This window comes from Nanorana parkeri, unplaced genomic scaffold (genome assembly GCF_000935625.1).
Source record: "Nanorana parkeri isolate BGI_ZX_2015 unplaced genomic scaffold, ASM93562v1 scaffold19, whole genome shotgun sequence".
NCBI classification, from domain to species: Eukaryota; Metazoa; Chordata; class Amphibia; order Anura; family Dicroglossidae; genus Nanorana; species Nanorana parkeri.
Genome location: NW_017306287.1, coordinates 1081440 through 1092880, shown reverse-complemented (window position 1 = coordinate 1092880; position 11441 = coordinate 1081440). Strand labels below are relative to the sequence as shown.

Here is an 11441-nt window from a genome sequence, read left to right as displayed (position 1 = left end):
TATTATTTATATGTAAATTCCTCAGGGGCGGGGTTGTGTGAGAGTACAGGCGTGTTGACAGCCGTGTTGGAAGGGCTTATTATTAGCATGTGTGATTTTGCCGCGTCTAAAGCTAGGCGTGGTTCTAGGTTGCTCATTGAAATGACTGGAGTAAGCTTAAGTGTGTGTGTGTGTTAGAAATGATATGAAAGTTTTCTCAGGAAGTAGAATCCACCAGCAAAAGACAGCTAAGCCCCGCCCCATTTGCCCAAAACCCATCCAACTTTGTTCAACAATGCCTAAACCATATTTCCAAAAAATCTTCCCCTGAGGGGCCCTATTTCGAAAGCTGGCCTACACTAGCTGCTCTGTGGGAGCTGAACTTTTGGTCGGGGAGTTGGTACCCCAAGGGGGCCACACCCTGCACAAATTTAGGAAATTTGAGCAGTGTATGGCCAGCTTAGAAGTGCCCTGACAGAATCCCAACTTACAAAGACTTACAAAAGAGTAAGTGCAGAACATATAGCTAAAACTCCATCAAAAGCCATATAAAAAACTGTTGGCAGGAGAAGACATCTGTAGACGTTTTTATAGATTTTCAAGGGTTGAGTATACAATTGTCAGCTGTATTGGATCTTTATATCGGCTTCCTACCATAGTAGTCTCTGCCACACATGGTTTAATGGGGAAAGTGATCTAGTCTTATAATAGCCCACCCCTGACCCGCTGCTCTGTTTCTCCATTGGAGTCATGCGTCAAATCCTGTGAAAGCTCCAATTAATGGGAAAGTAACAAAATCTCTTTATTTGTCCCTCAGATGTCCAATAATAGACATGGTGGTGGAACTCAATCAAACCCTCTGCATTGCCACTTCACTTCAATCAATTTTCAGGCCAAATTATCTAAAATGTTGGTCAATGGCACGTTTGCAGACTGGCTATTAAAACCCCACCCACTGAGCAGAGGAGCAAGCCTGAGAGAGAAAGTTGTCTCTCAGCTCCGCTCCTCTTCTTATCCTAGTTGGCCTAGTGGTAGCACCGGCCCTGCTCCTCAGATTCCTTGACAGAGGGCACAGCCAAATCCTGGAGCTCCACTGAAACAGCTTCACAGCTTGATCAGGGACACATACACCCCTGGCCTGCTGATTGGACAACTAAGAAACAACAGCATACTGATGAGATCATCATTTTCTTCCCCCTCCTCCTCTCAGCACATGTGCATGCAGCAGAGCCGAATTGGTCCCTAGTGCTGCCCATTCTTCTTCATATGATGAGTGCTGCATAGGGTTTTTACAAGGCTGTTATCAAGACAAATGTAGGTACTTACACAAATTGCATTTAAAAATAAATTACATTTTAAATATTTTAAACATTTGCATAACTGTATTCATTGATGTTTTGTGTAAATCTGCCAGTAATTCGGCTTTAAGAAGAATCTGCAACTACTGGTACAGATTTTGTCACAAAATATCTGTTACTGATCAATTGTGGACACCACGCCATCATTGGCAGCGAGGAATCATTTAAGCCCTCTGGCTGGGTCAAGTACTGCATTGTGTATGCTTGGCTTATGTTGGTGAAAACACGGACGTGTCATCGGTCAATAGGGAGGAAGCTGATATAAGGGCAATTGATCAACTCCTGAGATGATCCAAGACATCCACAGACAACGGGCACTGTGGTCCAATACACAAAGTGGAGAAACAGAATTAAGACAGATTGTAGATAGTTCCTGGCTAGTGAGATGACCTCCTTTTCGCTAAAAAGTTTCCTGTTTCATCAGTAATTCATAAATGAGTTTCCAAAATTCGGCCTTCCTTGAGGAACCAAGGTTGTGGTGGCCCTCTGTGAGGTCAGTTCGTTCCCTTGTCTTGGTCAACTTTCTGTATTCCTCTATGGCTCCTGTTCCTCAATGCAGAATGCACACAAGGTGGTGATGGTAAGACGGCTGAGCTGCCATTGCTGTATCCTCCATTGCACATCATGTGTTACCATACTGGAAGGGGAGGGTTCCCAGGAGTCAGCTGAGTGTCCCCTGTCTAAAGGTCACTGAAGGCTTTCTAGAAAGAAGAAACACATAAAGAAGAGGTGAACTGATCTGTAGGGTATGGCTGCCTCTCAAACATTCCACTATTTAAAGTGTCCAGGATGAAAAAGATGATAGAGGCTCCCTGTGAACAAAGATTGCCAATACCTGTCCAGCAGGTGGCGACTCCGCTCTTTGCTATAGTCACTGTAGCAGGAGCTACGGTAGTCCTTGAAAGGGACTGCCACTCACCGGACAAATAAGTGTTGGTACACTTTTCCCATAGGGTGACTCTGTCTCATTGGCTTTAACCTCTGCTGTGTACATGTGTTGATATGTGTCAAAACACATAGGTGTGAAATGGGTTCTAATTGTGCCATGGGTAAGCAGTTTCAATACCATCTTTACTAGTTCCTAATTTCAACTAATAAAGTGTATCTAAATCAAAAAATAGAAAAGAATGCAGCTTACCGGCCTTAGATGTGGTTTGTGCATTAGATTTCATTTTTCAGGGTTTCTTTCTTTCTTTTTACCGAGTGATCCTGCCAGTAACACACTTCCTGTACTAGGGAGACAATGTCTACTGGCCCTACTGCATCTATGGAAGAGCAGTGTTGTCACTATAGGATAGGACTACAACCCCCCCTTTCTCATTACCATAGAGGGGAGGGTTCTATAGTCCTCAGAGACGGTCGGGAACAATGTGACTGAAAAGAGTGCAGTAGAGGCAGACAGCACAGGAAGTAATAAGCTTATACGATTTCTGGCAGGATCAACAGGTATTGTTTTTCACTTACAGAATAGATATACCAAAACACTTTAAATGGTGTATTCAACAGACCAAAAAAGAGAAGTTCATTGTTAGGGTTTACATACAATTTAAAGTGCACGTCTGACTCAATCTTTCGTTGCTGTTTTGGATAGGGAATTACCCATGTTGATGCAATGTGGTGCCATTTATTAAGAATGGCACCTCAATAAACCTTCTCAGTGGACCTGCGTTGCAATGCACCACAACACATGCTGCTCCCTTTGAATGGTCTGTCTTAACACAATGCATGTACGTTAAGCACACTATAGTGGACTGGGCTGGTGTACATGGGCTCTGAAGCGTGCACGTTATGCACACTATAGTGGACTGGGCTGGTGTAAATAGGCCCTAAAGTATTGAGCAGGTAGATATACAGTAGTATCTGTTTGTATTTCATGACTTAATTTCCCGTTTTAGCTGGACTTTCCCTTTAAACAGACAAGGACATCATAAACAAATAAATGTTCTCCTTAACAGAGGACATTTATCATCACAATACAGATAATATTCCACACAAAGTTCTATTACTGCATTTAATGATGGCACCGATATAGAATCCTGCCTAGGAAGGGGTTAAGGATAACTACGCAATAAACCAAAGTCCAGAAAAACGCAAATGATCATTTCACAGTCAGATTATGTTTGCACCATTATACATTCAGTGTAAATGAGATATAAACAGCTCTGGATGAATCCTTCACACGCTTCCAAGTACAGCTGTTCCACAGAGGAGGTGAGTGTTAATGATAGCGTGCTTCTCCAATTGGAACAACTCTCGCCAACAATGACGCACTGTGCTATTAACTGTGCAGGACGTCTCTTTCATTATGTGCTGCGATCTCTTATTATCGCGTGACGTCACGCAGAAGGTAGGGAAAGAAAATGTACAAATTACTCATTATCTATTCCAGTGTGCGCTTTATGGCCAAAGGTTTATGGACACCTGACAGTCACATCTATATGAACATATATATAGATATATCTATATATATATGGACATCCCATTCCAACACCATGGATATTCCAAACCATGGACATCCAAAACCATGGCAATTATGGAGTTGGCCTTTGTGGCCTTCAACAGCCTCCACAAGATTTTGGAGTGTGGTCTGTGGGAATTAGTGCCCATGCAGCTAAAAGGGCCTTCACCAAACTGTTGCCATGAGGTTGAAAGTGCTCAATAATCTAAAACATATTTGCTGTAGCATTAACAGTACTCTTCACTGGAAACACTTACAGGGTTATTCACAGAAGGGTGAAGAGTTTGGCGAAGGCAGGAGAAGTGAACAATCTAGAACAACATAGCTGAATTTTAAAGTGAGGTGAATTTGAGAATTTTTCCAGGTCAGCTATGTTGTCCTAGATTGTTCACTTCTCCGGCCTTCTCCAAACTCTTCACCCTTTTGTGAATAACCCTGTCAGACTCGATAATTTGGAGGGGTGTCCATATATTTTTGGTCATATAGCATAACAGCTCTTTCTGCAGTAAAGCCAAGACTACATATACAAGGCCTGATATTTGCAGGCAATGCAAGCAGTCTGAGGGGCGATTCACATAACGGTGCTTTTTAAGGGTTAGCTCCCATCCCTGCACTTCTAGGAGTTGTAGATGCTCATTGTTGCACATTGACATATCCCAACTTTCGATCTCCAGCGCTACTCTGGCTGAAATATCTTCAGCATTCAACACTTCCAGACACCGTAGTGCAGGGGTAGCCAAACTCCGGCCCTCCAGCAGTGGTAAAACTACCAATCCCATGAGGCATTGCATTCCCACAGCCACAGGCATGACACCCAGACACAGATGCATCATGGGATTTGTAGTTTCAGCACAGCTGGAGGGCCTTGGTTACCCCTGCCGTAGTGACTAAGAGGTCGGTAGAAGGAACCACATCGCACAAGGGGACAAGAATCCAATCCACCTGGAAATATGTCATAACCAAAAGCCAGTGTAGCGCTTTAAAACAGCGGAGATCTGCAGTGTGGGTGGTGACAGGAGTAACTTTGAACCTTTTTCTTTGCAGCAAAGTCTATAAGCACATGTAATTAGTGCAATGTCCATAGCTCACTATAAAGTGTATGTACTGTATAGCCAGTATTCTTTTTTAAGTTTAGATTAGGTAGGGGAGTAGGGGAGGGGTCAGAACCCCTATGACAATTTTGTTGCTGTTGTATCTGTGATATGTAGACTTTTTTCTTATGGGAAACTTGTTTTTCAATGCTCTGGCCACAGGTTTTACTCCCCCTTAAGGTTATCTGACTTTGAGACGTCTGCTTGAGAAGGTTTAACGGACAGAACTCATTACCTCAAACTTGCTGATGAAGTCAGAAAATATTCCAAAGAAAGCCTCAGTGGTGGAGCCCTTGGGATCTTCTCCAAAGTAGGAGCAGACTTTAAAGAAATCTTCCATCGCCCGGTGCTGCAGGGTGTCCAGGCTCTGCATACAGGGAAAAGTGTTCTCCAGGAATGTCTGAGCGATTGGTAAAGGATAATACTAGGAAGAGCTAATTAGACAAGAGCATGACCACCTAGAAGAAGAACCATGCATGGAACTACAGCAAAGGCAAAAAACATGAACAGGAGATCTGTCACCTTTACCATGATAAAGGTCCATATACACACAAACATGAATGTGGTGGAAGAGGATACACTCATAGTGAGAGAGAACTTGTCCTCGGACGAACTACTCATATGGCTGCAGGCATTTTTGATCTCCTGGATGGTCACGTGTAGATCACTCAGGTCAGCAGTAAGGGACCTCTGGTTCACTGGAGAAGAAACAAAATTGTACAGTGCAAAGGTCACTTGATCAGACATCCAACACAACACTTACTTACACACTAATAGTATGAAGAAAAGATGAGAACACCTTTTATGTAATCAATGGTAATTATCTCAACTCAGCCAAGAGCCATTTATATGTGAATGTTGATCACATCATGTTTTATCATACCTAACGCAGATGAAACCTGGCAATACAACAGTTGCCAACACCAGAGGGAGACGGCCATTATGTGATCTGAACCAATGGTGAGTAACAAGCAAGCGCATCATAAAAGGTCACTCAAGATGTGCAGAAGGAAAACAAGCTGGATAAATTCAATTGGGTTCATTTAGAACCATTTTGTATATTGCAGGGGTTCCTATTGGCATGCTTATGGGAACCTGTGCTTTTCCCGTGCAAGGTTAATCTTAATCTTGGCTCCACCACTCACTTTATATTTGTGTTAAGTTGAGAGGGGTCCCTTTCTCTTTTGCGAAGGTTAACTGCACGTTTTGCCCAGGGGGTGATGAATATGGCAATATAGCCACCTTATTCCTCACTCCCGCAAGCTTTCTGCTCTTCGTGTGGCCAGTTCCCTGAAGCCTCCTTCCTTCGCTGCTCAACCTGTCACAGCTCTCTGATATCCCCTGTAATGCAGGACTAGTAGCTCCACATTTTACAAAAGGATGCCAAGGGACCATCCACATTCCAGAGCACTGGGCAATGCCGACTGTTGACTTAGCGAGCAATTAGGTAAGTATATCACCTTATTCATCATTCCCTAGTCAAAATGGGCAGTTAACCCTTGCCTTGGGGAGGGGGACCCACTGCAAGGGTAAATCTTTTTTTCCCCAGCTTTAAGTGGTACATTTTTGTGGCTGCTCAAACAAACAGTAATCATGATTGCTGAGACACCTCCATTATGTCAGGTCACCCATTAGCAAGCTTTACTCTTGGCATCAGACTGGCAGATTACCTTTGGCAGCAAGAGGCACGGTAGGAAGATCCTTGGCAAAGCTTAGTAGCTCAGGAAAATGCAGTCGGAGGGATTTGGCAAGTATGTGCAAAAAGGTAGACTTCCCATCCACAGTCTTGGTGGTGTTGAGCTGTAATACACATCCAAACAAGCCAAATTAGAGACTCTTACAACACACCCCTCCTTTGGGTAATCACAAACCTATTTTGCTGTTGGGTAAGAGCAGCCCTCAAAAAACTAATGCAAGGGATCTCATAATCTTGACACCCACTTTAAAGGTAACCTGCACTGAAAAAATATGGAGTCTGCCATGGCTGGCCTACTTGACAATGTAGTTTTCCTGACCGGCTCTGACTTTGATGCCTTCTTAATGAATGACCTGGAACAGGCATGCAGTAAGTGGAAGTAGGAACTCATGATGTGTATACTAGTCCTAGGACGGTCATTGATTCAGTTAAGTAATAACAGCCCGGTAACTATCATTACAAAATGGCAGCCTACTATTTGTCTCAATACAGACTCGGGGAGGTGCCACTGCCTATGGGACATCGGTTGGAACTTTTATGAGGGTCCTGGGTTCTAAAAGTTTCCACACAGCTCTTCAGCAGATGATACTCTATCACATTTATTGTCTACTTCTCCCCTTGTACTGTTTTGTATAAGGATATCCATTTTGATTCTGTCTGAGGAGCAGGCACTTCAATATTCTGATTCTGGATCCACCAATTCCTACTTGTGCTCCTGCTTGTGAGTGCCATTTCCGGATACACTACAAACCTATGGCTACGATAACTGTGCATAGTACATACCTCCATCAAGAAGTTGATCTTAAAACCGGTGGTCCTGTTTGTTTTGGGCTGTCCATCATTCAGATAATTCCCCATGGCTAAAACAAACTAGAAAAGAGCTAGGTGTCAGTTATATAAAGCTGCCAGTCTACAGATGTACACAATCGCACCTTATGACATGGGGAAAAACTTGGATTGATCCCCAAAACACACTATATAGGAAAGAAGTTAAATAAAACATATTCTGGTTATTCCATAAATACAATATGGCGCAAAGTAACCATCACCACCAATCAGATTTTTATTGGCTGCTAAAGGCCCTACATTTTGCCGATGACACCGATTAGGATTTGGATCACCACTGATTCTATACTGGGCTAATGTGGAATCAGAACAAGGTAGGGCAAGGCTTAGGAATGTCCCCCCTCCTATCACAAGTAGCTCCTGGTCCCCTCACATATCTATTACACATTGTATGAAAAACACCTCCCACTATGTCAGAAATCTTATGTTTAAAAAACAAAACTTTTGATCGATGAAAAAGGATTCCCAGGTAAGCACTCTTCAGGAATGAAGGGGAGGAGTCACTGATATGACATATTCACGTCCCTGCTTCAGCTATTGAGCTTAGCTGGCATTCACACCTGTGCGTCCGTGAAAGCGTGCCACATTCGCAGGTGTTTGTGTGCAATCATGTGCTGCGTTTGCACGCGGCCCCATTACCTCCCGTGGGGTCCTGAATGCATAACAAACATGGCAAAAAAGCTCATGTAGCAGAATTTGTGACATGTGTTCCGCGTATTCCTGGCTGCATTTGGGATGCTATTAGGAATTAATGGCAACACTAGCGTGTTTCTGTATTTTTGTGCATGTTTGGCGTGTAAAACTGCATGCCGAGGTATTTTTTAGTTAAAAGGGGGTAAAGGTCGGCCTGATGTAAACAATAGGTTTCTTTCAGCACAACTCAAAGCTAAAGCGCTAAATATGAAAAAAGGAGATCAGCTCGCCACCTGCTGGTAGATTAGGAGACTGCATAATAATAACAATAATATGTAAAAGAACAAATATTTTTAAAAAGGTTTCCTGATAGTGATAGAAGAAAAACATTATGTATCATTTCATTTAGATGCGGTGTGGGCTACTTTTCTTCATATTTGAACAATCTGAACCACATAACGGCCAGGCATTTGAAAATTAAAATGACATGACAATGTGAACAAGTCACATTGTTAAGACAGGGAATGAGTTATTGTACAGGAATGGGCTATTGTACAGGTTGCTTAAAGCTTAAACTACGAAAAAAACTGAGCTTTACTGACAAAATATCATCTTTCCTTTGATACTACCGACTGCCACCCACAACAGCAATGAGAGTGTAGATCTTCATATACAGGAGCTGCTGAAAAGGTGAGAGGCCGAGGTGTTGACTCCTATGCAGAATGTGCTGACTTGTGAGATAAGACTCATAAACAGGAATTTTTCCATCTACTCCCCGAACAGTCTCCCAGTTAATTGTTACCTGCCAGGCCCTCTCTCCTATTGTGCTCGCTCAGCAACATTCCCAAGCTTGTTAAGAATTATTTTTGAGGCACTCAGCATCACGTTGCAGCACAATGCCATATCCGGGACATCTCCTAATATATAAGCTAGCACACAATAGGCCATTGTATTAATAAGGCAGGTTACATTATTTCCTAGCGCTTAGAAAGTTATACAGGCTGAGCAAAATATGATATAATTCTGCATGGTTTAAAATGGACCTGGACTCAAAAAAAGGGAAAATCTGCTATGCTTTAGGAAGCATCTAAATGTCTTTACAGAATGACTATGTTTTAGGAATCGAAATGTCATTGCGTCTAGGCATTGCCCTGAAAGGTTTTCCTTTTGTCCTGAATTACTCCTTATAAACAGCAGTTCCCTTCTTGTGCCTAGGTATTCATGTTCTGTAGCCTCATAGCTGTATATCTACCACTCATCCCCAACCCCACAGGAGAGCGCTGTTATCCAGGACTTGAATCCTTAACACACACACACACACATATATAAAACTTCAGTTTAAGAACTTACAATCTTTGATGGTTGTGAGCCATTTTTATTTTTTTCCCCAGTAAATGGCTGTTTCAAAGTCATTTCCTCCCCTCTAACTTTTCTGGGAGTGAACTTTATATTGAATTGCTGGTTCAGCATCTTTTTGTACTCTGGGTAAAATCAATACACTTTTATGGGAGCAGAGCAGTAAACGGCAGTTAATGGATCTTTATGGACTTCCACCGCTGGAACAAAAAGAACTTCCAGGACCATCCGGTAACGGCAAGCAATTATCTTCTACACCGGCTTAACTGCCATATTAAAACTGGATTGAAAAAATAACACCACGCTGGGATTTCTAAAGCTACGGCTGAAAAATAGAAACGTTATAGGAGACCAAAAGACACATCACAAATGGATATTTTTATTGTGGCAGCTTGAATGGATCAGTTTAAAGCTGAAATTTTATGTGCTTATATTATTCCTTCCCTGGTTACTTCCCTCCCTCTTCGTCAACATGGTGATTCATTTTTTTCAATAAAGCTTTACTATTTTCAGTACATACCTTATTATAGTCCCAGTGATGTCATCAAGCTGAGGAAGTAAGACTGGATAATAATAATACTAATAATAATAATACTGGATGTCCTCCAGCAAAAAAATGAGGTGGACTCTATCTGACTTGCCTCAGCTTCTAATGCACATTGTGATAGGCTCGCAGTGTGCAGTGATATCAGAGGAGAGGAGCCGGTACAACTATCCAAGACTGAAGGAGAGGCCGGAGTTCTGCTCTTAATTTGCTTCCGGTCAAAAATAGACAATAGACAAGCTCATTATGCACGGAATGCAGTAAGGGATAGGACCACCCCTGCTCAGACCTTTGCCCAAAATAATCCAAATAGCACTTCCCTGCAAAAGAAAAAGTATTATACTCACCTTTCCGGCAGCCAGTGTCTCCTATACCTTTGTTCAATCATTGCAGCCTTCTGAGCCGTCAGCATTCCCCACTTCCGGGAGTGTCCAATGCCTTGTCCCCCATCGCCTGCCATGGTTCCATCCTCCAACCCTTCATCATTGTGTCCTGTAGTGGCATAGCAGCTGGAGGATGAAACCACAGCACATGGAGGGGGGAGCACTCCCACAAGTTTTGAAGTCTGACGGAAGCTGCAGCAATGGTGGAGGTAGGAGACACTGGCCTGGGAAGAGGTATAATTCCTCTTTCTTTGCAGGGACTTGCTATTGTTTTTTGGGTTTTTTTTGGCAATGACAGTGTCACTTTAAGGGGAATGTATAGTTTTTTTCAATGTTTTTTTTTTTATATACACATAAGAGAGATCAGGTTGATCAAATATAATTTTATCAATGTTTAAAAAACCTTTAAATGTTTCTAAATATATATCTACATTGGGGCTGCCATATTTTCCCATAACTGCATGTTCTGCTTTCTGCTTTGCAGTGCTAAACAATGGTTGTGCTTTATGGAGCCCTCTTACAATGCAAGTCTATGAGTCGGACAATTCAAATCAATGCACTCCCTGTGTGGCTGACATTTTAGAAGATATTAGGGAGACAGGCAAAGGGATAGCACTGAGCCACTGAGAGTACCGTCCTGGAGGGGCTACCCCGACAATAAGACCTAGTACTATTTTGGGGAATTGCTTAAATATAACACCTACTCCGAATATAAGACCTAGTTGTGACCATTCCCAGGGCCGGTGGTGGCATAAGGGGGAACTTGAAGAGCCGCGGGAGAGAATCAGCGGTGCCAACGAAGCCAGCGCTAGAGGAAGTGAGGCGGCACCGAAGGGAGCAGAGCCGCATAAGCCGATGCCTCCTCTATAGTGCCGGCTCCTGTCACAGGCGGAGTGATACCAAATGCCCTCCGCCTGCAAGGAATCAAAAGTGAAAGCGCGCTACGATCATTCTGGCCGGCGATTGGTTACCAAATTGCTCTTGGAAAGGTACGGTCCCCCTGATTGCACTGATCACCATATTTTTGCACATAAATACATGTAGACTGTTGTATATATATAAGTGTGGATTGTTGTACATTAAAAAAAAAATATGAA

At 42.8% G+C, this 11441-nt stretch overlaps 1 protein-coding gene across 2 annotated transcripts in view; it reads right to left on the bottom strand.

The window, feature by feature from the left end:
• Window positions 1-1821: 1821 nt before the first annotated feature.
• Window positions 1822-11441, bottom strand: part of GRID2IP (Grid2 interacting protein) — an 81576-nt gene continuing 71956 nt past the window's right edge. For both annotated transcript variants that reach the window (XM_018561975.1, XM_018561967.1), the window contains exons 17-21: window positions 7366-7452; window positions 6557-6686; window positions 5466-5584; window positions 5122-5286; window positions 1822-2038 (exon numbers count right to left, since the gene is read on the bottom strand). In XM_018561975.1, the coding sequence (XP_018417477.1) occupies window positions 2018-2038; window positions 5122-5286; window positions 5466-5584; window positions 6557-6686; window positions 7366-7452 (522 nt within the window). In that variant the 3' untranslated portion in view covers window positions 1822-2017. The remainder of the gene's footprint in view (window positions 2039-5121; window positions 5287-5465; window positions 5585-6556; window positions 6687-7365; window positions 7453-11441) is intronic.